The 27,338-nt window shown below is 33.1% G+C and overlaps 1 protein-coding gene and 1 long non-coding RNA gene across 3 annotated transcripts in view; both read right to left on the minus strand.

The window, feature by feature from the left end:
• On the minus strand, nucleotides 1-25,589 carry LOC109190709 (protein LAZ1 homolog 1). Of its 2 annotated transcripts, XM_019341273.1 has the most exons (11): nucleotides 25,446-25,589; nucleotides 24,247-24,704; nucleotides 23,950-24,006; nucleotides 23,382-23,490; nucleotides 22,274-22,458; nucleotides 22,100-22,188; nucleotides 21,666-21,921; nucleotides 20,795-21,040; nucleotides 20,367-20,697; nucleotides 261-264; nucleotides 1-11 (listed from the first exon to the last, which is right to left on the minus strand). In XM_019341273.1, exons 2-9 carry the CDS (start codon nucleotides 24,460-24,462, stop codon nucleotides 20,410-20,412), a joined length of 1,446 nt encoding a protein of 481 aa, XP_019196818.1. In that variant the 5' UTR covers nucleotides 24,463-24,704; nucleotides 25,446-25,589; the 3' UTR covers nucleotides 1-11; nucleotides 261-264; nucleotides 20,367-20,409. The 2 variants fall into 2 exon arrangements, with proteins under 2 accessions (XP_019196818.1, XP_019196817.1); XM_019341272.1 differs by lacking the exons at nucleotides 1-11; nucleotides 261-264 and having other exon boundaries at nucleotides 20,153-20,697; nucleotides 25,446-25,569.
• LOC109190712 overlaps nucleotides 20,116-27,338 on the minus strand; it is a 9,533-nt gene continuing 2,310 nt past the window's right edge. Inside the window, exon 3 of the long non-coding RNA XR_002055769.1 lies at nucleotides 20,116-20,368. This is a non-coding gene — a long non-coding RNA (uncharacterized LOC109190712). The remainder of the gene's footprint in view (nucleotides 20,369-27,338) is intronic.

The following is a 27,338-nucleotide window of genomic DNA, read 5'->3' on the forward strand; positions in this document are numbered from 1 at the left end:
TAGTCAAGTGGCTAGGACACCATTTGATGCAAACATTCATCTAACCAAGAACCACAGAGAAGGTATTTCACAAGTGGAATATGCTCGGGTTATTGATAGTTTGATGTATCTTATGAGCTGTACTAGGCTGGATATTGCCTATGCGGTTAGTAAACTCAGTAGATATACGAGTAACCCCGGTGCTATGCACTGGAACGCAATAGTAAAGGTTATGAGATACTTGAGGTATACTCGTGATCTTGGGCTGCACTATGGAAGACATCTCGCTGTACTTGAAGGGTATAGCGACGCGAATTGGATATCTGATATTAAGGACTCTAAGTCCACGAGTGGCTACGTGTTTACACTAGCCGGTGCAGCCGTTGCATGGAAATCCTCTAAGCAAACTGTGATAGCTAGATCTACAATGGAATCTGAGCTGATAGCCTTGGACAAAGGCTGTGAAGAGGCTGAATGGCTACGCCATTTTATAGAGGATATTCCTAATTGGGAAAGACCGGTACCTCCAATATGTGTGCATTGCGATAGTCAAGCCACCATTGGGAGAGTACAGAGTCATATGTATAATGGCAAGTCTAGACATGTGCGTCGTAGACATAATACTATTAGACAACTGCTCACAACTGGTGTTGTCTCGATTGACTACGTAAAGTCAAAAGACAATATAGCGGATCCGCTGACCAAAGGGTTAGGAAGAGAAGTTGGGGAGAAGTTGACACGAGGAATGGGTCTAATGCCCTTGGACTAAAAAGTTCTATAGTGGATACCCAACCTAGCTGGCACCTAGGTTCAATGGGACAACTAAATTATAGAACGGACGCGTCACTGTGGGGTCTCGGACTCCATACCACTCCTCGTTAAAACAGTAACTCCCGCAAGAGGCTAGCATGTTAATGCTTTGATGATTCTTGGGTATGCGGGATACTCGAGAAAGAATCACCTATGTTAGAGAGAAGTGAGGGTCGCTTCAAAGGAGAATTGTTGGGCACAATTCTTTAGAAACTCTCGCAGAACCAGGAACGGTGACCCACGACCAAAACGGGCACACTCATGAGAGCAAGAGCATGGTTGGGAGATTCCTGTGTGAGATATGTCATCATCTACACAAACGGCAGTCGGTTCAAAGACATCGCGTTCTACCGTACAACCAGTAGAGTAAACATGTCTTCACGAGGGAAGGTTCAAAGGGTATAGTGACTCCCTACCTATCCTATGCAGGGATCGACCGTTTGAACACAGTTGTTTCCGATTTCAAAATACCCCGAAAATCAATTTTTCATTCATGTGGGGGATTATTGGAAAAAATAGCTTAAAATGGCATAAAATGGCATGTTAAGTGGTTATTTTGTGGTACAATTATCAGTGGGGTCCACTTCCAATTTGGGTCGGGTCAAAGTGGATTCGGATACTTCGTAGTGAGACGAAGAGATTGATATATTGTACGCTCAAAACGGATAATGGGTGAATGAGATAATGATTCTCAAAGTAGACCCATTTGAGTTGGAAAATGAAGGGAAAAAGTGAGCTTTTGTCCCACATTGCTTTGGAATGAAGATTTCCCCCCCTTATATACAAGACCTCTTTTGAAGCTTGTAGATTGTATAGCATAGAGGCTCTCGCGCGCGCGCGGGGGGGTGGGGGGTGCGAGATTGAAAAAGGCTTGATTCAAGCCCGAGCTCGTGTGCGCCGGCACCTGGGTACACGAATGTCGTCCGGAAATGCCAAACTTCGGTATCATTTTCCAACCGTATAGTCACTTGCCTCGGTCGAAACCGAGAGCACCACTCTCGTGCTACAAGAGAGCACGAGAGGTTGTGGTGCACCGAGAGCACAACTCTCGTGCAACAGAGACCACGAGAGGTGCATGGGCCGAGACTAGACAAGGCACATGGCCGAAACTTCCAGTTTCGGCCTACACGAACCTATACTGCTTTCTGTGACCGTTAGGTTTTCAATTCTTACTGTTACGGAATTAATTCTTTGAATTAATTCCAATCTTTATTTTTGAATTCAAACCCATGGTAATGGTGGCTGTTACTAGGTGTAGTGGGGGGTGCCTTAAAGTGCCCTATTAAGAGCTATTTAATCCTTCAACCCTATATAAGAGAGGGTAGAGGCAGCAGATTTTACACACAGAAAAATTGTACACGAAACATTGTTTTTCCAGCCTCAAAATTCTGCTTCTATTCCCTTTCTTTGTCTACTGTGTTCATAGCTTTGTCTTGCTCGCCTGATTCCTTGTTTGAGTGCTCAAACATTGAATCAAAGCAAGTTTTATCCTGGGAAGCCTACGCTACAACGCTCCTAGCATCTTTGGGAGGTGGCAAATAAGGTTTTAAGGAAAGAGTGTTCATTTGACTCTTGCAAAAACCCAACACCAAACACTAGCCAAATTTCTTATCTTTTCTTCCCTTATTTCCAGAAAATAATAGTCAATTTTCATTTGATTATTATTTGTTTTCTACCAACGGTTCCTACATGTACATATTTAAGTTTTATTTTTATAAACATATAGAAGGAACATTATGAGAAAAGTGAATGGAAATACTTAAAATGTATATATATATATATATATATATATATATAATTTTTTTTTATTATAAGGAAGGGGGACTTAAAATGTATATTTAATTTAGTATTTATGAACATTGAGTTTTTTTTTTTTTTTTTTTTTTTTTTCTTGTGAGTACTGTTGACCCTGGTATACGTTCATATATGTTTTTCAACCTACTGAAGCCCAACGAGTCAATATCGCCTCCACTTAGGCTCGAACACATAACCTCCTATTTAGAAGAATCACTTCATGCCGCTTGACCACAAGGTCTTTAGCATGAACATTAAGATTTAAGTTTATTGACATATAAAACAAATAGGGAAAATGGCACTTTTTCCCCCTGAGTTATATACCTATAGCATTTTTTCCCCCTAAGTTATTGAAGTGGCTGTTTTTCCCCCTGAAATATTAAATGGACATATTTACCCTTAAACTAAATATTTAATTTATTTTTTTCTCCAACAAATTATGACCATAATTTGGTTCAAACTAAACAAACACTATAGCAACCAAACCGAAATATTCCAATTACAATTTAGAATCGAAATTCGATATTTAGAGTTTATTAAAATCGTGAACCGGAACGGACGGTTCATATTCCGAAAAAAAAAATAAAATACATTTATTGTTGAATTTAGACTATTTTAAAATAAAAAAATAAAATTTTAAAATAAAGACGGTTCAAAACCGCGAATCAGATCCGGAACCGCCGGTTCACGATTCAAGATTCAATTTTTTGATACATAATTTTAATAAATTGACATTTAAATATTGGGTTCTAGATCTGAATTATAACCGTAAACTATTAATTCGATTGCTTTAGTATCCGGTTCAATTCAAATCGAACCGTGGTCATCCCTACGTATACGCAATAATTTGTTGGAGTAGTAAAATAAATAAAATGTTTACTTTAAGGGTATAAATGTCAATTTAATATATCAGGGGGGAAAAAGCACCACTTTTAGAATAATTGAGGGGGCTAATGTGCTTACCTAAATAATTGAGGGGGAAAAAGTGCTATAAGTATATAACTCAGGGGTAAAAAGTGCCATTTTCCCAAACAAATATTATATTATGAACATAGTACATAATGAATGCTATTAGACATGATGTGTCTATAATATAATATTTACGTACATTAAACTTCATTTTAGTGAACATATAAATTAAATTGAACATTACGAACTTACTATAGAGCGAATGTAAATATATATGATGCACGTTTAGTTTAATGTTTATAGACATTAATGTTTAGATTTATAGACATATAGACAAATATTATGCACATTTTGGAGTTGTAATTAAAACTAGTATATGTTATATTTGATGAAGAAAAGTTTAATTGTATTATTATATTCTATCAATTTATAAAGATATGTTATGTGTATTATTATAATATTAATTGTAAAAGAAAATAATTACTTTAAAATAAGAGTTAATTCCACTAGAGGTCTCTTGTTTTTTGTGGCAATTTCAAATTTAGTTTCAGATTATCGTTTTTGCCATTTTAGTATTTCTCATGACTTTTTCTATTTTTAGTAAGTGCATTTTTGTTTTTTCATATTTTTCTTTTGTTATTTTGCCAGTTTCAACCAGTTTAATTAGTTTAAAACTTTAGGTAACCTATGATTTTTTGTAACCATATTTTTTAATCGATTTGTAGTAAAGTCCTAAACTTATTAAACTGGTTGAAATCAGAAAAATAACAAAAGATAAATATGAAGAGACAAAAATACATTTTTACTAAAAATAGAAAAAATCATGAAAAGAATTAAAAATATTCAAAAAATAATAGTCTAAAATTAAATTTGGAATTGTCACCAAAAACATGAGATCTCCGATGGAATTAACTCTTAAAATAAATTATCAATTTAAAGCCCAAGAATTTGGTATGCGCGCTTTTGAGTGCCAATCGTATTCGAAAGGTCTTCTTCCATCAGTGATATGTGAAGAGGACCCCACCACAAAACCCAATCGTTATGTTGTGCATCCGTATGCACCATGCATGGTGCATACGGATGCCAAAACGACGCCGTTTTATTAAAAAACGCGCGTCTCCCTTTAAAAAAAATTCAGGTTCGATTCCCAGCAACAACATTATATTGTTTATTTATTCTGAAATTTTAGTTCATAGATTATGGAATTATAGTTCATTGATTATGGAATTATAGTTCATCGATTATGGAATTGTAGTTCATCGATTCTGAAATTTTAGTTTATAGATTATGGAATTTTAGTTCATTCATTCTGGAATTTTTAATTCATAGATTAGATTATGGAATTATAGTTCATCGATTATGGAATTATAGTTCATCGATTATGAAATTTTAGTTCATATGCTGTTGCTGGGAGTCGAACCTAATTTTTTTTTTTTAAGGGAGACGCGCGTTTTATTAAAACGACGTCGTTTTGCATGGTGCATACGGATACACAGCATAATTTGCCCACAAAACCCCAATGTCAAATTTAGTGTAAAGTCGTAAACGCCGTTTGGAGTTTTATGAACAATATTATATTATTTATACATTTTAATCTTTACATGTTCAGATGTTCTTATACAAAATTGACATATCTATATCATCGTCTAAAGCCATCATACGTTAATTGTTGAACTAATAGTTTGGTTAATCTTATTCAAGATGTGCACTAATGATTTAAAGTTGATTAGACAATATCGATACTAACTTGAAGGACGTGTTTTGTTCGAGCTAATGAGATGTTTGGTTGGAGGGAATTATAATTCCATTCCAAGTTTCAACTTAATTCACACATAATTCCGAATGTAATCAAATTCTTTCGTTTGGTTGGAGAGAATTACAATTATCATGTATACTAAACATTAGAATTAAAATTCTCACTAATTCTATGCAAATCAAACACTAGAATATAAATTTTTACTTTATTCCCGCATTATTCCTCTCCCATGGAATTACAATTTCTTCCCTCCTAATTCCCTCACTCCAACCGAACGCCCTATAAGAGCATAAACTATTATTTGAATTGCACATTTATTTGATATAAATGGTTCATATTTGGTAAAAAGTAAGAATTGATATGATCCATCTATTTAATTAAATTAATGGTTGATGGTCACTGAAAAATAAGAAAAAATATGGCGAGATAGTTTTATAAATATCATAAACTTGAAGTTTACCTGTTTTCACATTTTTCATGAGGGTATGTGAACTGTAGTCTCTAACATCGTATTAAATGATTTTCACACTGTCATTATTTCAATGGCTCAGCAGATAGGACCTGCTCACTTTGGCCATAATTTTCACATTGCTGTCGTCGAAGTTCGAATCTTAATCTCTTCTTGTAAATATTGTCTTCTGAACTATTGAGTTAAATCTGTGCGAGCTATTATTCATTTTCTATATTTTAATTTTTAAGTTTTGATGTATAAAAAATAAAAAGAAATAAATAAAGTGAATATATTATTAGCGTATAACACATGTCATAGTCATAGATTGTCACGCCTTTAAAAACATTTAATTTTATATTGAATAATGTGGACAAGTGGTGCATAGATGTATAGCGTGAGTGGCCCCTCCCCCTACAAAGGGGCCAAAACACATTATGCAATCAGATAGAAAGGTGATAAGGAATATATTGACAATAATTATGACCATATTGACAAGTACCATGTGATAATTCAGTAGAAGAAAAGTATATGATGTAAAATCATTCTATCATTATATTAAAATATCATGACAAACTAAGAGTGCTAATTTCCTAGTCGTTGGTTAATGCGATAATAAACTTTTTATATTAATCGAAACCAAGTTTTTTTTTTTTTTGGATTGATCGGTTTGCTAACCGATTAATCGAAGCTTTTTTAGCTAAATTTTTAAATTTTTGAAAATATAAATACAATTTTTTTTTGAAAGTTACTGGCTCTATTACATTGTAGTATCTGTTCATATAAATAAAAATTAACATTATCAATTATATCAATACCTATAATAATAAATGTATAAGAAAATATATAAAAACAATACAATAACAAAATTACAAATATAAAAGCACAAATTTAAAGTGTAAGTATAAATAATAGTTAATCAAAGAATATACATACATATATATATATATATATATATATGGATGCACATTAAGCACAAAACTCACGCACCTTAAGCACAAAACTCATGCACATTAAGTTTTAACAACTACTCACATTAAGAACACTAATCTCACGCACATTAAATACAAAATTCACGCACCTTAAGTTTCAACACTACTCACATTAAGTACACACCCACGCACCTTAAGCACAAGCCTCACACACTTTAAGTACAAAACTCACGCACATTAATCACCGCACAAGAGACACTCAATCGCACATGAACTTTTATATATATATATATATATATATATATATATATATATATATATATATATATATATATATATATATATATATATATATATATATATATATAGTTAATCAATTGGTTAATTCCGTTAACTCATATTTTCGAACCGAATTAACCGTTAATCGAAATTCTATAAAACCTTAACCATTAACTGAATCAAAGTATTTCGGTTAAAAAACGATTAACTGAAATTCTTCAATTCAATTCACTCGGTTAACCGAACATTTATCAAAGTTTGCACACCCCTTATTAGACAAGCAATTTAAACACATTATATACTTGAACAATCAAGCAATCAAATTCTTGTTGTTCCATCAACGTTAATTTTCCCTATTCTTTAGAGTATTCATTATTAAATCCTTCTCTATCATATCATATGACATTCATCTCTTGAACGCCTTACACCCAAAATAGTTTCATTCCTTGCTTTCAAAACACTAGATTGGATCTTTTGAGCATACAATCTTTATCAATATAATCCTACATACGTACACTCAATCCATCGAGCTACAACTTGTACACTTATTTGTCTTTGAGAGACTAAAAAAAAGTGTAACTCATATCCTTTCTTCTTATAACTTGTTGTAAGACGGATTTGCTAATCCTTGAGATATTGCGATAGTTTTGTTGTAATAAACTTATCGATAAAGGCTTTTTGTTGAGGTTGGTAGCGTTGCCCAACAAATAACAAGATGGCAAAGTAATGAATTGCGAGGGTGTTCTTAGGTAGTGGATTAGGCGATTGTCGAATCACTATAAAATATTAATTCACTCCTTCTCTCCCTATTTATTTACATTAAGTTATAAACGTTTAACTTGGTTCAATATTGGGATAGAAACTTCATTCATACTGCAACATTCAAGTATCAATTATTTGTGTCTAAACTTGCCAATAATTGTTTATTATCTTTTTCTCAAGCACAAAGGGATTACTTTTTAAAGAAAAATTGCACTTTTGGTCCCTCAATTATTATCCGATCTGTAATGTAGTCTCTCACTGTCAATTTAAGTCAATTAGGTCCCTCGACCTTTAAATCGTAGTCAATTTGATCCTCCGGTCAAATTTCTCTCAAACCATGGTTAAATCCATGGACAAAAAGGTAATTTCTCTTTACCCTCTTTACCCCCCTTCTTCAACCACGCGACTTCTCACCAATTTTGACCAAACTTTTCGACGCCGGCGTTTCTTGCACGGCAATAGGAGTATAAATCGAAATTGAGGGATGTCAATTGAGGGACCAAAAGTGCGATTTTCCCACTTTTTAATATCCTAATTCACCCCCTCTTAGGATATTTTTTAGTTTTCAAACCCTTGTTTTTAACTACAGTGATGAAACTCAAATTCCCAAACTAAGCATTTGTTTGGCAATTAGCAATTAGCGGTTTGGTTACCAGATAGCGGTTAGCGAATTGTATTAGCTATTTGGCTAGTAGTTTGTTTTAGCAGTTTATTAAAAAAGTTTGGTAAAATTAGTTGTTTATTATTATTGGTTAACATTTAAAAAGACATATAAAGACATGCATATATTTTATAAAAACAATTTATTAATCATATAATAATTTTTTTTAATACTATTAACTCTATTACAATGCAGTATCTGTTCATAATTATTTTCTCAACCTACTGAAGCACAGAGAGTCATTGGACTAACACTTGAACCCTTGAACCCACAACTTCCCATGTTGGAGTTTAACTTGGTGTCATTGGACTACAAGGTCCTTGGCCTTATAATCATTATTAATTATAAAATAATTACATAAAATAATAGTAAATTAATTTTATGTAAGTATTTAAACAAACAAATAAATAATTTTTTTTAGTTATTTTTTTGTTTTGAATGCTACTGACTCTATACATTATTTTTAAATAATTTGCCAATATTTATTTATTTATTAATATAATATAATTATAAAAATTAGATTAATAATAAACAAATAGAAAGTAAAGCAAAAATTGATTCATGCTCCACTTTGCAATTTGGTACCTAATCAACACAATAATAATTTGGGAGCAAAATAGTAATCATGCGAGAAGCAGGAGGGTACGTAATTTTGCTTTGAAATAGAAACGCTATGGCAAAACGTTACTATAAGTAGAGTATTTTAAAGTAGCATTTTGGATGAAAAAATATTAATTGAAAAATGTAACTACTAAATGTTTATTTTAGTTTTTTGACTAAGTCAAATAGTTAAACATGGTCAAACAGCAAAAAGTTAATTCAAAATGTTATTTAAAATTACTGACTCTATTACATTGTAGTATCTGTTCATAAACACAAAGAACACAAAGAACCAATAACGCCTGAGGCTTGAATTCATAATCTTCCAAATGGAAGACCAACCCGGGTACCATTAGATCACATAGTCCTGGTGAGATTTAATCGTTTAAAACAATAGAAAAATAAGTTTTAAATACAAGAACTAAACACCACTATAAGCAAAAGATAATCCAAGAAAGAGTATGTATATTGCTAAATTGTGAAGAGAATATTGTGTATATATCATGGAGATAAGGATTATAGGCATCTCCGATCCATTCACTAGCTGTACTATGACTAAATTCGTAGATTATTGTTAGTTATATCACATTTGTATAATGTCATGGACACCTAACCCAACTACAAGAATCTCTTGACCAGCTTTCTCCCATGCAAAATTAAACAATGGCCACCAACCACCACAAGCCTTAGGTCGATTCCCTTGCACACCTAGCTAGATTGATACCCCCACCACACTTCCATATGCTTCTCACCTGTGTTGAAAAAGACGCTAAGCGTTGATTAATCGGTGCCTAGCATCTAATTTTTTATTTTTTATTTTTTAAAAAGAATGAAATTCGGTCGTTTAGGCAGCCAGCCACAGAGGAGGCCGATTTTGGTGTTCCTCGATGCGGCCGGGCGTCGCCTAGATGCGATTTTTACAACACTGAGTAACTTATGACCAAATTATTGTGTGGACCATGATCCACATAGTTCTGTGTGAACCATAACAAATAGTACATTTTTAATATACTAAAATTACATTATTCGTGTACTAAATGTACATTACACAAAATAATGTACTTTCCTTTCAAAAATAAAAGTACTTTCAGTATTTAAAAAATATACTTTTTCTGAATATAATGTATATTTTTAATATATTAAAAGTATATTATTCATGTACTTATTGTACATTATTTGATAGTATTATCCATACACTAATGATTGCCAATCATTATTGTATGGACTATGGTCCACACAACTTGTGTGGACCATATTTTGTATATTGTAAAATAATGTACATTCAGTACAAAAATAATATACATTATATTCAGGGGATATGCATTATTTGTGTACTGAGTGTACATTATATTGTATAATGTACATTCAGTATAAAAATAATATACATTTAATATATTAAAGATGTACTTTTTATTATGATTCAAATAACTCTAAGTGGACCAGGGTCTACACAATAATTTGCCAATGATTGCTCATTAGGCTTACCAATATTACAAGCCCAATGCTCCAAAAATATCCGATGCAAAAGTTGTTAACACCTGGAAATAGATCTAACCATGTTTAGCCAACAAAGCTACCAGCACCAAAGGGCTGCAAATTATACAATGGACCAGAATGTACCTTGCACTGTGATCTCTGATTTAAAATAATATTCAACTTATATACATGCAGTTGATATATTATATACCTATAATTAACAGTTTATGTACCTGTAAATAAATTAATAGCACATCGAATGTTAACTACAAACACATAAATAGTTAACTGTAGGTCCACCCAGAGACGGAGCCAAAGGGAGGTTCACCCCACCCCCACCCCATATATAATTTTTGTATGTATATATGTATATATAGTATAGCTTTTAGTATTAGTATAAAAAAACTAGTAAAAATCAACAAGTAATAAGTTAGATTAGTTGGTAAGGCATGTGTTTGTTAATAGGATAGGTATTGGGTTCAAATCCTTGTATTAACATAGTTTTACATATTTTTGAGTTCTTCTCCTATGGCTTCAACACAATCACTTTTTTAATATTTAATATGTGTAATTTATAATGTGTTTTCTATTCAAATTATTTTATCAAATTAATTATGTTTCATATTTTGTTATGAATATTTTTATAAAGTTTCGATGTGTTTTATTTTTGAGTAAATACCCAAAATGGTCCCTCGACTATAGCTAAATTCACAAATTGGTCATCAACTTTCAATTTCACCCAATTAAGTCCTTAAGTTTGCAATTTTGACACGATTTGGTCCTCCATCTAATTGACCGTTTGTTGACCGTGATCGACGATCTCCAGAAGAACCTTCAGCTCTCGTCGGAGCACGTGGAGGCCTCCAGGATGACGTTGCACCGGTTCGGAAACACGTCGTCTTCTTCGCTCTGGTACGAATTCAACTACATTGAATCCAAAGGGAGGATGAAGAAGGTGACCGGGTTTGGTAGATTGCTTTCGATAGTGGATTCAAATGTAACAGTGCGGTCTGGAAATGCAACCGGAACCTTAAAAAACCGACGATGGACCATGAAATTACATATATATCCTCAAAAATCACAGTCAACAAACGGTCAAATAGACAGATGACTAAATTGTGTTAAAATTACAAAGTTAAGGACTTAATTAGGTGAAATTGAAAGTTGAGGACCAATTTGTGAATTTAGCTATAGTCGAGGGACCATTTTGAGTATTTACTCTTTATTTTTCGCACATATCCAATAATATTTACAACTCTTAAGTAATGGTTATAAAAAAAAAAAAAAAAAAAAAAAAAAAATTCTTAGGTAATTTTTTTTTAAAATTATCTCTTTTGTTTTAATGTTTCGTTTTTACTGGAAAAAAATTTCTGAATCTGTCCTACTTCTTCGCCCCCCCTCAATCTAATTTATGGCTTCGTCCCTAGGTCCACCTTACATTGTAAATCGTAATCTAAAATAACATCCAGATTATGTACATACACCAGATGTTAACATATTGTGTATCTTTAACTAACTAATTATGCATCTATAAAAATGTAAATAGATTAAATGTACATAATATATTTGTGTTAAGTGCATGTACATAATATGTTATTTGTAATAGGTATATATAATTTTTTAAATGCAGGTACATAATCTGAACTGGGACCACCATGCATATGATAGCACAAATTATATCGTGGACCTTAGTCCAAACAACGTCGAAACTAGACACTGTGGTCGGTTTACTAACTCAAAAATTTCTCCAATTGTCTAGAAACTGGAAAATTGAAAATGGAACAGAAAATCGAAGCATGTTCACTATCACCGTTTTTCAATTTGAAAACTAGAAACATTTTCCAATTTTTTAGAAAACTTGATAACGTCTTTTTTATTTTCTAAATGGAAAAGAGAATCAGAGTATCATCTATTGGTTATATATTACTACAACCACATTATCATCATTATCTATTTATATATTCATTCATTACTATGATTACATTCATTATCATCTTTTACTTATCACCATCTTCAGTTCTCTTTTCTACTCGCATTTACTTATATAAACATACGAAGTAACTTATTTGCTTATACTTAAAGTTAGACATTATTTACATTATAACAACTAAAACTTGAACTCGAAACAAAGTTTTAGATTTTGATTGAACTGATAGATTGTTGGTTCAAATATTTTTAGTTATGTTCTATCCTAATTAAGTTTGGTATAGATATCATATATTGGAATTTCACATATATTAGACGTCAAAGTAAAAATTATATATACATTTCACTCAAATGAATATATATTCAAACATATTTTAAATATTAGCTTAAAAAATATTAATAACATATTATATTATCTAAACTAAATTTTATGTGAACTTAATAGATTATTGGTTTTGATATATTTTAATTTAGTTATGTTATATTTGAATATAAATTTATAGGGTGTTTGGTTGAAGGGAATTTAAATTCCCTTCCCACTTAATTCCACCTAATTCCAAAGGCCACAAAATTCTCTTGTTTGGTTGAAAGAAATTGCAATTCCCCCATTTTCATGGAATTTAAATCCCATGTCTCCCCCTGAGATTTTAATTCCTGAGATTTTAGGAAGAAAAAAGATAGTGATGAGGCAAAATTACCATTTTTTTTAACCTAAAATTAATGCCTAACAACAACAATGGATATTTTTGACTTTATACTACTTATTCCCTTTCAATTCCCATGTATACCAAACATTGAAATTGAAATTCCCAGTAATTCTGTTCCTGTAAACCAAACACTGGAATTTAAATTCCCACTTTATTCCCAGTAATTCATCTCCCATGGAATTGCAATTCCTTTCCCACGTAATTCTCCCTCTCCAACCAAATGCCCTGTTAGTTCGGATATCAAATGTAAAAATCTTACATATATTAGACTTAAAAGTAAAAATTATATTTATTCCAGTAAAAATTATATTTCTCACCACTCATGGCGGAATCTTTGGCTTGCAAGGAGGTACTCTCGTGGCTCAAGGATCGGAATGTGTTATATGTGGATCTTCTCACTGACTGCTCAGAATTACGTAGTTGCGTTCTATCTCGGAATTCGGCCATCTTGTCTTATGCTGGGATGATTGTTGACCAGTGTAAGGCATCTATGTTTTATTCTTGCATTGCTCGTTAATTTATGTGTCTAGAGTTTTAAATTCTCATGCTCATACTTAAGCTACTGCAACTTTTGCTCAGTCTGATTCTATGTACTGGGATCATGTCCCTCCTGACTCTATTGCTTTGCTCATTCATTAATATACTACAACAGTTTATTTTCAAAAAAAAAAAAAAAACAATCATATAAACAAATATTTTAAATATAAGATTTAAAAATCACTTAAAATTAAACTTGTGATAATTTTATAACGTTAGTCTAAAAAAATAAATTTAGAAAAATGAATGTTAGTAAAGAATTTTAAACTAAACATAAAACAGAGAATAGAAAACAAAGAATGAAAACTAACAAATTAAGAGAAAAAACAGTGAACAGAAAATTGAAGTAAACCGATATATGTTCGAAATTCAAAGCTTAACTTAATGTTTAGAAACTAGACACTATATGTTCATAATATGCCTTACATATATTCAGAAACTCAAAGTTTAATGTTCAGAAACTAGACATTATATGTTTATAAACTCAAAATCTAATGTTCATAAACTAATATGTTCAGAAATTCAAAATTTAATGTTCAGAGACACGTTCAATACAATAAAATAATATTGTTTTGGACATTATAACATGCCTTACATATGTTCAGAAACTCAAAATTTAATGTTCAAAAATAGACATTATATGTTTATACACTCAAAATCTAATGTTCATAAATTAATATGTTCAGAAATTCAAAATTTAATGTTCAGAGACACGTGCAATACAATAAAATAATATTGTTTTGGACCAAAGTGGACCCTGATCTACACTATAACTTCTAACGTGATAGACTCTAGTCAATCGTTATACCGTGCACCAGGGCGCACATAGCAATGTGCGACCTGCGCCTCCCAAAACGACGTCGTTTTGTTAATTTCAGGTATAAAATTCTGTGCATTCTATTATATATTTCTGTACATTCGAAATATGGGAATTTTCACTTATAAAATTCTGTGTTTTCAGGTATAAAATTCTATGCATTCTATTATATAATTCTGTACATTCGAAACATGAATTTTTTTAAAAAGTTAAGAGTTTTATATGTATTATGTATTATGTTAGATTATATGTATTATCCTTTCAAAAAAGATTATGTGTATTCAGTTATAAAATTCTGTGTTTTCAGGTATAAAATTATATGTATTCTATTATACAATTCTGTACATTCAAAACATGAATTTTTTTTTTAAAAGAGTTAACAGCAGACACGCGAAAAGGTACAAAACGACGTCGTTTTGGGCCAGAACGCATTGTGGCCCTGGTACACGGTATAATTTGCCGACTCTAGTCTATAATCTAACAATTGCCTTGACACAAACTGGTCATGTATGTCTAATTTGCATTAATGCAGGCCTAAAACCATGATAGGCCTATAACACATATGACTTGGCCCAACATTGCTAGCCCCTACCGGGATTGCACCCAAACCTGCTTTACACGCTTTCTACTTGTTATGGCAAATTATGCCCTGGACCCGTGTCCACAATGAATTGTGGACACGGGCCCAAAACGACGTCGTTTTTCAAAAAAAATGCGTCCTTTAGTTAAAAAAAAAAAAAATCGCGCGCGTTTTGCTGTTAACGGCGTTATTTTTTTTTTTTTTGGATTATGAATGTACAATTATGCCGTTATGAATGTACAGTTATGCCGTTATGAAGGTACAGTTATGCAATTATGAAATTATGTACACAGAGCTCTAACATTATGAACTTACAATTATGAACATATATAGTGATAAAATTATGACCATGGAGCTTTAAAATTGTGAATATAGAGCTTCGAAGATTATGAATGTACAGTTATGGAGTTATGAATGTACAATTATAGAGTTATGAATCTACAGTTATGAGATTATGAATCTACAGTTATGGAATTATGAATGTACAGTTATTGATCGAATTATGAACAAAGAGCTCTAACATTATGAACTTACAATTATGAACATATAGTGATAAAATTATGAACATAGAGCTCTAAAATTGTGAACATAGAGCTTCGAAAATTATGAATGTACAATTATGGAGTTATGAATGTACAGTTATGGAGTTATGAATGTACAGTTATAGAGTTATGAACGTACAGTTATGGAGTTATGAATGTACATTTATTAATATATAGTAATAAAATTATGAACATATACTCCTATAACGAAACGGTCTGAAATTTAAAAAAAAAAAAAAAAAAAAAAAAGATAACAGTGCCTAACGGCACTGTTACCCGTGTCCAGCAAGCATGCTGGACACGGGTCCAACGCATAACGATTGACTTGTTATAGCCTCCATGCACAATAAATTAAACGATGAAGTGCAACAATTGATGGACGCACCACTCAAATGTATTGTAATGGAGGACAAGCTCACAACTTATCTCCACTAAAACGTCAATATCAAATAACTTTGATATTAAACTAATTAATTTTTACAACTTTCATATGACCATTGTCTTTTTAAAGAGGAAAGAGAAAGTTAGGAAAAATATTGTAAATTTAGTGTGCCATATTTATGGATTAATTTTTTTTTTTTTTTAAACAAGTCATAACTAGTTGAAAATAAAAATTCATTTGATATTCACATTCAAATCAAATGTCATGTTAGAGTGGGGGACAACTTCCCCCCACTCCAACGCACTATGCATGAATGGTACATCAATTCTTTCAAATGTTCTGTCGGGTCGGGGGTGTGAAGGACCCTTAGGGTTAGGATTCAGCCTTTTGAAAGAATGAATGGTACATCAATTGTTTTTATTTTATTTTAAACCTATGGAGAACATGTTGGAAACATTCAAAGCTAAACTAGCTAATTTCTTGAATCATGGGATCCACGTGTCACACCTTCCTTCTCCTAAGCCTTTCCATGGCTAAAATCGTGGTAGGCTGTTGGATTATTCACTATAAAAACAGCATTCTACATTGAGAAGAAACACACCAAAATATGAATACAACTAAATTCTTTCATCATGTATTCTCTTTGTCTGAGCAGTAAGTTAGGTTCAGCTGCACTGTAGTTGGTGCGAACTAAGCGTAATTAGTATGTGTAACTTGTCAAAAGCGTGCCAAGATTTTTACTGCACCGTTACTGAGTAAATAATACTTTTAAGGTAGTATTATTATAACACGACACAGACTTCCTTTCAGTCATACACTCATTGTGTTCGTGTTTCTTAAAAAGTTTTCAGCTCGCGCGTTGTCGTTGCGAATATATAACAAAACAATCTCTTTACTCCATCACATGCCTATGCTTTACTCTCACCTAAAAAAAAAAAAAAAAAAAAAAAAAAAAAAATCCTTTGCAAAAATGAAGACAACAGAGTTGCCCTTATGTGAGTTTTAATTCAATGTTAAGAGAATTATAATTCCGTGAAATTACAATTCCTTCCACCAAATAATAGAATTTTGATAGTTGTGAAATTATAAAGGAATTGAGTTGTAATTAATGTGTTTCAAACACCCACTGACCCACTAATAGCATGTTTGGTTCATAGAATAAGTCATGAATAGAATGCCATTTCATGGAATAGACTTATTCCATTATTTGGTTCGTCACTTTGTCATGAAGATACTTTTTCTAGGAAAGACTTATCCCCTTTGCAAGGGAAATAGTCATTCTTAGAGGACCTTGGTATTAGCTATTCACATGCTTATGAGAATAGCTTTTATATTACAAATATAAAAAATACCCTTATATATATATATATATATATATATATATATATATATATATATATATATATATATACACACACACACACACACACACACATTTATATATTTTTTATTTTACCCCCTATTTAAATTTATTTCTTATTTCACCACCACCACCACTGCGGCCACCACCATCGCCACCACCGCTACCACCGCCACCATCACCGCTACTATCGCCATCACTACCACCAGCACCACCACCGTCGCCGCTACAACCACCACCACAGATTTTTATAAAGATATTTATATCTTTTTAAACATATATTTCATTTCGCCACCATCACCATCGTCGCTACTGCCGCCATCACTACCACCAGCACCGCCACCCCACCACCACTGTCAGCACTACAACCACCACCACATATTTTTATAAAGATATTTATGTCTTTTTAAACATATTTCATTTCTAAAGTCTATTCCTTCCGCGAACCAAACAATAGAATGGAATAGCATTCCTTTTATCCTAAAATTCATTTCGTGACCCAAACGTGCGGTAAAAGAAATCAAAACTTCAAAATCCTATGATCCCGTTGCAACTCTACACTTTGTGAAATTGTATTTTCATGGTGAATTATAATTTTACCATCATTATTATTATTATTATTATACAACAGCGTTTTAATTTTTATTCACATTTTTCTTTCAATTACCGATTATTTTATTCATACCTACCCAACAATATAATTTAAATACACCCTTTATTCTTTTTTCACGAATTTATAATTTAATTCTCCCCTAATTCCTTATTTAATTTTCAATCAAATGCCCAGTTAGGTCCAATTATAAATTAGATTAGATCATATAAAAACAAGTTCATAGAAAAAAATTAAGAACTAATCACAATTTGAACACACTAGATCACATTCTTACAAATAAAGAGAGATAATAATTTCATAATTATTATCAACTTTATTAATATTTCACATATTTAGTGTTAACAATTTACTTATTTTTGATAGAAAAGTTTGCACTTCCAAAAATACATTCAATTTAGGATTTCAATTTTAATATCTTATGACTAAGTTTATCACCAACATTATTAATATTAAGTAATATTAAGTCCTGTGATTACTTAAGACCTAATTTTTACTATTTAGATTTAAATTTATTTTTTTCATTAATTTTATAAAATTTATCAAATTTACATATTTAATTAAGTGTTAAATTTGCACAACAAAACCACAATCACCGCGTCTTCTCTTTTTTAATCTAATCAAATCCTTCAAACTTTGGATGTAAGTTAAGACTGATTCTTATTTCTCTCCGATATGAGAGTGTTCTCTCATATTTAGGTTGGTGTTAAATATGTAAATTGCTAACGGCCGTTAAGTTGGTGTTAAATACAAGGTTAGGACGAAAAAAGAATATTTTGAGTATTAACTCTATAAAATTTGTTTAAACATCCTTAGGAGATAATTAAAATGTTATATGTACCTATAAGAATCTACTATATAAATGCACCATATACTAAAGTAGTTGTTTGCATCCATATAATAAATTGTATTCACCCAAGCAATTTTACACTATCACCTAAAGCATGATCCTTATTTTAAGACAACTTACACGGTAAAACACCAAAATATTAGTTCTTGTAATAAATACAATAATAATAAAGTCAATAATAAAAAAATAATGGCGCCTTTTGAGCTAAAATTTGTCACTAGCAAATTGCAAAAATTGCAAATTTATTAACCATATCCCGGCCATTATGCCACTTCAAGTAGCATAAATAAAATTTGCAACAGTTAGCAAATTTGCTAATAACAAAACTACTTCATTATTTTTTTATTAATTATTTATTATTATATTTATAATAATATAATATAGAAGTGAAATTAGCTCTGAAGAAGATATTGTAGCCAGTGCAAAAAATAATAGAAAAATTATGAATTAGATTGTGTGAAAATAAAAACATTTTGTATACTTATACATATTAGATCAACCATGAAGGGATCGGTTAGGAATGAACAAAGCTTAATGTAAATTTTGGTGACACAAATTAGAAATGTCCTTAGAAAGCAAAGTAAACTAGATCTAGATCGCAATACAGTTCCAAAACACTTATCAATTACTTCTAAACTAATCGACACAAAATAACAGTCCGTATGAACCCAAAATAAAAAATAAAAAAATACAGAAATTAAACTAATAGATTTCAAAATTAAAGGCAAAAAATCCAGTAGATCTGAACATATTTAGAACAAAAGTTTTCTTAGGTCAAATTCCAACAGAAAGTGTACAAACCGAAGAGTGGATGAGAGAATAAGCAGGCAAGAGAGGTGTGATGGGACACCTTAGGAATGGGAGGCATAGGAAAAACTTACGATCTGTGAAATTCTCCCATCTGTGGAGAATTCAAAGAGAAATTTTTCCTACCCACCCGCTCCCAAAGATATCCCTCAATTCCTCTCTTTCCTCCCCTTCCCGGAATGGGAGGATCAGATCTGAAAAGATAAGATTTCATATGATTTTGTGTGCTGTGCACTAATGACTAATGAGAAGCTAAAGGAGGAAGTTAGGTGTATTTATAGCGTTTACAGGGGGCATCACCAAAACCCTAATATTTTTGGGCCAACTAAGGTTGATAGTTTTGGGCCGAACTTTATAGCCGTAAAAATCTTCCTATTTTGTTTTGTTTATCGTATATCTATAAGAGCATCTTCAATAGATAACTAATAAATGATTTCTATTATCTATATAAATCTTATCTTACTCCATGATAAATGATAACCGTGCTCCATAAGTTATATAAAACATTCATACAAAACCAATTATATTAGTCCTCAAAAATCAAAATTGAGCTGATATCTAATCAAAGTATGTTTTTTGCCCTTCACAGGATAGTAGAAATCAATGCACGGCTAAAGGGCTGACTCACTTCATCAGTAAAGCCATTTCTAGTTGGTTTTCCACAATAATATCTGTGTGATCAATGTTCAAACCCACCTTTAAGATTTCCACAGTAAACCAAAAAAAAAAAAAAACTACCACTACTCCAAATATACAATACTGTGAATCTAAACCACTTGTTTATTCTCCAAATGCTAGTATTCATTTCAAAAATACAACATTAAGGGTGGTTATCGAAAAGGTTCTTAATATCGCGTATCTTGAGTTAGGTCAGTGGGGGGTCTGCTATCTGTACCTGAATCGGGATGACGACGCCCTTCTGAATGTCTTTACTTGGGGCAACCCGCCATCACTCATACTTCCTTGCATCGAGTCCTCACCTCCATCCGAGAATTCCTTTGTCCACGAGTTCAAGGGAACAAGACAGCTGTCATCCTTGGAGTTCTTCTTCCTCTCTTCTTCATGCCGCTTAACATTTTCAGATATCTCATGGAAAGTTCTGTTTATCTTTGCAATACCCCTTTCAACCGGTTCCACAACATGGGAAACAGTGAACTTCATGTCATCAACGATCTGAAATTATTGGACGGGAGCAAAATATGGCATTACACGATTGTGATAACCAGTGGGAGGGATATCTTTACAAATAAGTACGGAAGATGATTCTTACAATTTCACCACTTCCAACAACCACATCCCGAACACTCTGGTGAAATTTTGGACGCTTCTCTCTCTCATCATGCCGAGCAACCCGTACTCTGGTAGTTCTTTCACAATCTTTAACTTCTTCAGGGTCTGGTGGACTGTCCAGAGATGCATAATCTGCCATCACGGAAACATTACGGACACATCTTTCCCCACGCTTGTATGGTGCTGCAGGGAAAACGTAGAGATGCACCACAGCAGCAATGCCCATCTATTTCACAAATAAAGAATTAAACAGCTTGTGATTTGCCAATATTCATTAAAACAACATTTTCATAAAGAACACACTCATTCTGAACAAAATTCCTACTGATTATATAAACAAAGACACATCATGTAAGATGCTAGAAAGTATCCCGTAAGCTAAACACATTATAACCTAAAATGCAAAATTAAAACTTGGGAAGACCAAAAATCTGGATGCATAACTAGTTCTTTGATTTCAATGTTTTCATTAAGCAACTGGCTAAAAATATAAACCTAATGAATCTAATTCTATCACTTTTGGAGTGGTAGAACTGGCTGATTTAAACCTAATTAACAAAGATATATCACTTTTGGAATAGTGACCTTCACATGCATTGCTCATGTACTGTCGTGCTTAAAAGCCAAAAGTGCTATTTACTCTAAAACATAGAAAATCTATACAACAGTTAAAAGATGCTCAAATGACTATGCTAGAGCACTTTTCAGAAATCCTTCATCATATGCCACTCAGACCAATATGCCATAAGAAACTAACAAAAACTTTGTACATTAGTTTTGTTAAATATGACGTATCAAAAAGAAAAATGTTGCTAATATTATGTATGATACTATAAAGGTAAGTCAAAAACCTCAATACAGATGATATAGTCTTGAATACGTGTCTTCAGAACCTGTGCCAACCGCCCTTTAAAAGCTCCAAATGAGAAAAGAAATGCAACAGCTACACCTTGCCACCATGTTAAGAACACAATCGACTTAAAAACCAGAAACTTGGCCAAGGGCTTAATAGGCTCCAATTTATTCTTCGTGACAGAGTAAAATTGCACAAGGCAATACAAGGCCCAGGTCTGGCTGAAATTAAGAACCACAGCTAAGTATGGATAGCTGCAGGGAAATTATAAAGTTTCAGATCACAAGGAAAGAATATCTCAATATCATAGCGACACCTATCATCCTAAAGAGCAAGAATAACAATGAAGTGAAAACAGATTTAAAAAAAAAAAAAAAAAAAAAAAAAAAAAACAAATCTGTAAAAAATGAAGAATAGTAGAGGATAACTTACGCATATTTCCATTCAAACTTTCCCTCCCCATAAATACCACAAAATTGGAAAACCATCGCAAGTAAAGCGCATATCATTTTCAGTAACATCTGTAAAACAATCCTTAGTCAAACAGAATATCAACTTAACTAAGGTACAAGATAGGCAATGATTTGAATTATTTTGGGAACTCACATACTGAACAATGCCAACTTTAACAGCTTGATAAAACTCAGGACCAAGAGACCACCCGCTGATAAAGCAATTAAGTGGAAAAGGATGCTCAACAACTCCATAGGCATAAACTTCATCCAAAAGAGGTGCACTTGAAGTGACCATGCTGTGACTTTCCATAAATTCAATGGTATTTTTCTCTCCACCTGCAAGTTCATGATACGTATGTGTTTTGTTATTAATAAGATACATGTTAATATTTCATATCAATTTCATTTGCATCTATGGCAGATATTTATTTTTACTTTTATTTTTATCAAAAGGATGAATATATTAACATAGAAAAAATAGAATGTACAATGAAGAGGCACAAGCTATCCTCTCAGATGAGCTAAGCAATCCCTGGATAGCAACAAAAGAACAAGGAAATAATAAGCCAAAAAATAGAGAAGAGAGTCAATTTCATTTGGCAGATTTTACTCCCATTAAGCAGCCAGCATCTGTTCCCTTAGTGGGGGAACCGTTCAGGCAATGATTCCAGTCTTCATATCTAATTCTTAAGCAAAAGGAGCAAAGAAATTCATAGGTCTACCCCATAGACTTCCCATTAAATTATAGACATCAGTGCGGCTATGACAATTTGAACAAGATTATCAATTTGCTAAAGGAGTTAAGGGACAGAACTATAAACCACCTCCAATTAGCAGTATAATCAGAGAAGTGCATTAATACCTGCTAATTCAAGTAATGATCCAAAATTACCTTTGTAGGCTATTTCTTATCTACACCTTCTGTAACTTTTATTTGTAAGTTGTAATTCACAAAAATGACAAAGGTACTCAAATAAGACTAAATACCAATGTACTTCAAGTCGGCACAATAATAACAATGAAATTACATTAAAATAGGTAGGCATGAAATCCTTAGTTGGAAACATTTCCAAGAGAAAAATAAAAATATGAGGATAATAATTTAATGGAAGGGGAGCAATGGTTTTAGTCAAGAAGTGTACATTTGTCAATATGTATCCTTATATAACTTCTTGCCTGGTATTTATCCACAACAAAAAGTCCAAAATCAGCAAATTTAAAATAAAATAGCAATCAGTGCTCAAACCCTTTAGACATACCTAAACAGGCTATGAGATACCTCTCAAAGCAATATAACGCAAAAGCTTCATAACAATCCCGTATGACCTCATAGTTAAAGGCAGCTTTTGAATCCAAGAGCGATAAGAACTGTCCCAGAACAAAAGATCATAAGACATACATCCAAGAGAAAAATCACTTGAAATAAAGAAGATGAAAAGTCCTGAATAATATATTATGAAATATTTCCAAACAATAACTCCGTGTAAATCAGTATGTGACCACATAATAAGCAGCTTTTAAGTAAGACTTGAGATCATATATTAGATGTTTTCATTAATGGGAGTGCAAAACTTTCATTCTACGTTTTCAATACTTTTTGTGCAATTATTACTCATACTATCACTACAAGGACCGTTTTTCTCCTTTATGACCATTAGAAAGCTTTATTTCTTTCAGGAATGAAAAGCTATGCATAACAACGGAATGAAAACAGATTGAAAATAAAGAGAGCAAACAAAGAAGAAATAAAACATCTCCTTCACTTCTGGAGAAATCAGGGGCGGGGGGAGGGAATATAAAGGTGAAAATATTTAACTGTTATCATACCGATTCTAATGCATAAACAGGAACCATCAAAATCAATCCAATCAAAAACTTCTGCTCCTGCAAGCAAGAATAAATATAACTCCTATCAATTCCATTCCATAAACATAGTAAAACAAGACACTCTGAAATCCCCAAGGAAGGGCAGCAATTGGAAGTACAGTGCAGGAGTAATATACAAATTAGTAAGCAGAAATACATGGACAAAATCTGAATTAATGATCAAAAAGAAAAATCATACGGTGCAGGAATAACAGGAAATTTGAAAGTACAACATCTTCAAATGAATATGGTAATAACCTCAGGCTGATTGTATGATGATAAATGTTCAAAGATAAGATACATGGACAAGACAAGAGCCACCAACACAAATATGGCTGCACTGCCGATTGCCCAGCTATAGAGTGATGCTGATCCAGAACTTGCATTCAGGGTCCAAAAGTTTCCCACTCTTCCTGATGACTGGACCAAACTCGTTAAAGAGAATAACATAAAGAATACCCCCTTCCATCCCATTCCAAATTGTTACAGTTTGTTAATAGGTGAACCAATTCTAATGGCAAGACATCCAAATGCTCTTTTTTATACACTTCTAAAGATCTGACCCATGTTCTTCAACAGCTTCTGTAACAACCAAGTATCCTCCAAGACAATAACTGACACCTGCTAAATTTATCTCAACACCAGTACTCCTAGCCAGAGAAAATGATAATGTTGAAAATCAGAACTGAATCTTATAGGTCTTGAATACAAAAAGCCTGTACAAAGAACAAAATGTGTCAAAACATTAAACAATGCCCAAGGAAACACTGAACTGTCCATGATATGAATATGAACATATTACAGAAGAGACAGATTTTGTACAACTAAAGGATCATTGTAATCCAGTAACTGTTAGGTCAAGAACCTTGTCCCTAAAACAAATGAATCTATAAAGAAGGCCCAATCTTATTGTACCACATTACAAAATCACAGCAATCTAGCTTCATTTTCTCAAAGTCATAATCCAAAATCATGATTCCGGTAGCCTATAAGCTGAAATTCATAATCATGTTTCATCACATCACACCACCAAAAAAATAAGATTAGTCCTTAAATCTTGTGTACTTACTAACGTACTCCATATTAACTACTCTTCACTAAACCATATTTCAGACTATCATTAAACCATATTAACAATAACCGTTCAGCGTTTTAAACAAGGCAGAAACTTCAAACTTAAACTAACATTAAACCATATTAACACCATATTTCTTAGTATGCTCTACTCCATTATCAAAAGTGGCAACTTGAACTAACACTAAGATTACTGCAAACTTGTGCTTCTACAGAGAGGTTAATGAACCAGAAAATAAGAACTCTTGAAAGCAATTTCAACTCAGTTTTACACTACAATAAATTGAACATTGAAAGTGGCGATAAGCAATTAGGTTTTGCAAAGCAATTGCGGAGATTGAACATCAGAGCAATGGCGAGGACGTGCTTTGTTACCGACTTACCGGATTTCACGCGCGACGATGATTTTCACGACGAAACGACGGTGATAAAATCACTGAATTAGAACGATTGTTGGAAAAAATTCAGTCTGCAAATATTTTAAATTCGTGGGGCTCTAAGCTCTTTGATCTTGTTGTTCTTGCTTAGGGAGTTGGGAGAGTATTAGGATTTAGGAATCGACAGTGAAACCGTTGAGTTAAAGCTACGGCAAAATGTATCTTGCAAAATCACAGACGGATTTGCGTTCGTTCATTTTTGCGGGCCCTACCGTGTTTAGAAAATCGACGGAGATTAACTTCGCTACTTGCTAGCATGCCGTTCGTGTCCCACAGTTGCGAAAATCGCCTAGTCTGGGAAAATCGCTATGTTAAGTTATTGTACTATTCTTTAACAAAGTCTCTAGAATTCATTAATGATTACGTGTCACTTACGGAATAATAAAAATATATGATACGATTTTAGATAATAATTAAAAAATAAAAATAGTCTTTATTAATTGAATAGTAAAAAAAAAAAAAAAAAAAAAAGTACTCCGTATCTTTTAAAAAGTATTTTCTGATTATATAGATTGATATGGGTTGCCAAGCACCTTGTGCTCAGATGGCATGTAGTGACCCTATGTGGGAGATAATGAGATCGAGCCTTAGTCGAGGCGTTGTTGATTCTGTGTGCTACTACAATGTAATAGAGTCAAGAAACCTTATCACGCACAAAATGATAATGCACATCCACATGCTTAGTCCGTGCATGAAACTTATCACGCACAAAATGATAATGCACATCCACATGCTTAGTCCGTGCATGAAAAAAGATACGCAGCGGGATCGTCAGCAACCTGCTCCTGAGTGGAAACATGATGAACCTTGAAGTCCCCCGAAGCGCTTAGTCCGTGCATGAAAAAACGAGATTTGCACAGAGATACGTAGCACCAAGGTTGTCGCACCAAAGCGAAGGTGCCGAAGACAACGATAACCCAATCTCCTTTAATAGCGACAGAATCCACACAACCTCAGCAACAACATCAAACAGACCCTGCTTACGACAAACCCAAGAAACCAAGTTGCAGCCAAGATAAACAGCAAACCTGCAATCCACCTGATAACCAACCCAGTCCGAATCAGAATAGGCGTGCAAGGCAATATGCTGCGAGGTACGAAGACGCAGACCAAAAAGAAAGTGTTCCTTTAACATTGCGAAGTACACGTTTCAACATAACCCAGTGTGCGACTGTTGGTGCCGAAGACAACGATAACCCAATCTCCTTTAATAGCGACAGAATCCACACAACCTCAGCAACAACATCAAACAGACCCTGCTTACGACAAACCCAAGAAACCAAGTTGCAGCCAAGATAAACAGCAAACCTGCAATCCACCTGATAACCAACCCAGTCCGAATCAGAATAGGCGTGCAAGGCAATATGCTGCGAGGTACGAAGACGCAGACCAAAAAGAAAGTGTTCCTTTAACATTGCGAAGTACACGTTTCAACATAACCCAGTGTGCGACTGTTGGGGCTTGCATATGCTGACAGAGCTGATTGACAGCATAGGAGAGATCAGGCCGCGTGACTGTCAAATATTGGAGAGCAACAGCCAAACTCCGATATTGCGTGGGATTGTCAAACGGTTCATCAGACGCAACAACCGCCCGAGCAACAGATAAAGGAGTAACAAGTAGCTTACAGTCCACCATGCTAGCCCAGGTCAAAATATCAGACATATACCTACGCTGGGACAACAAAAAAAACCCCATCAATAGGAACCATCTCAATCCCGAGAAAAAAAACTCGGAGAGCCCAGATCACGAATTTTAAAGGCAGTAGCAAGGCGCCGTAAAAGATCATCAACCAATCTTGAATCACTGCCCATTAAAATAATGTCGTCAACATAGACG

Source organism: Ipomoea nil, unplaced genomic scaffold (genome assembly GCF_001879475.1).
Source record: "Ipomoea nil cultivar Tokyo-kokei standard unplaced genomic scaffold, Asagao_1.1 scaffold1576, whole genome shotgun sequence".
NCBI classification, from domain to species: domain Eukaryota; kingdom Viridiplantae; phylum Streptophyta; class Magnoliopsida; order Solanales; family Convolvulaceae; genus Ipomoea; species Ipomoea nil.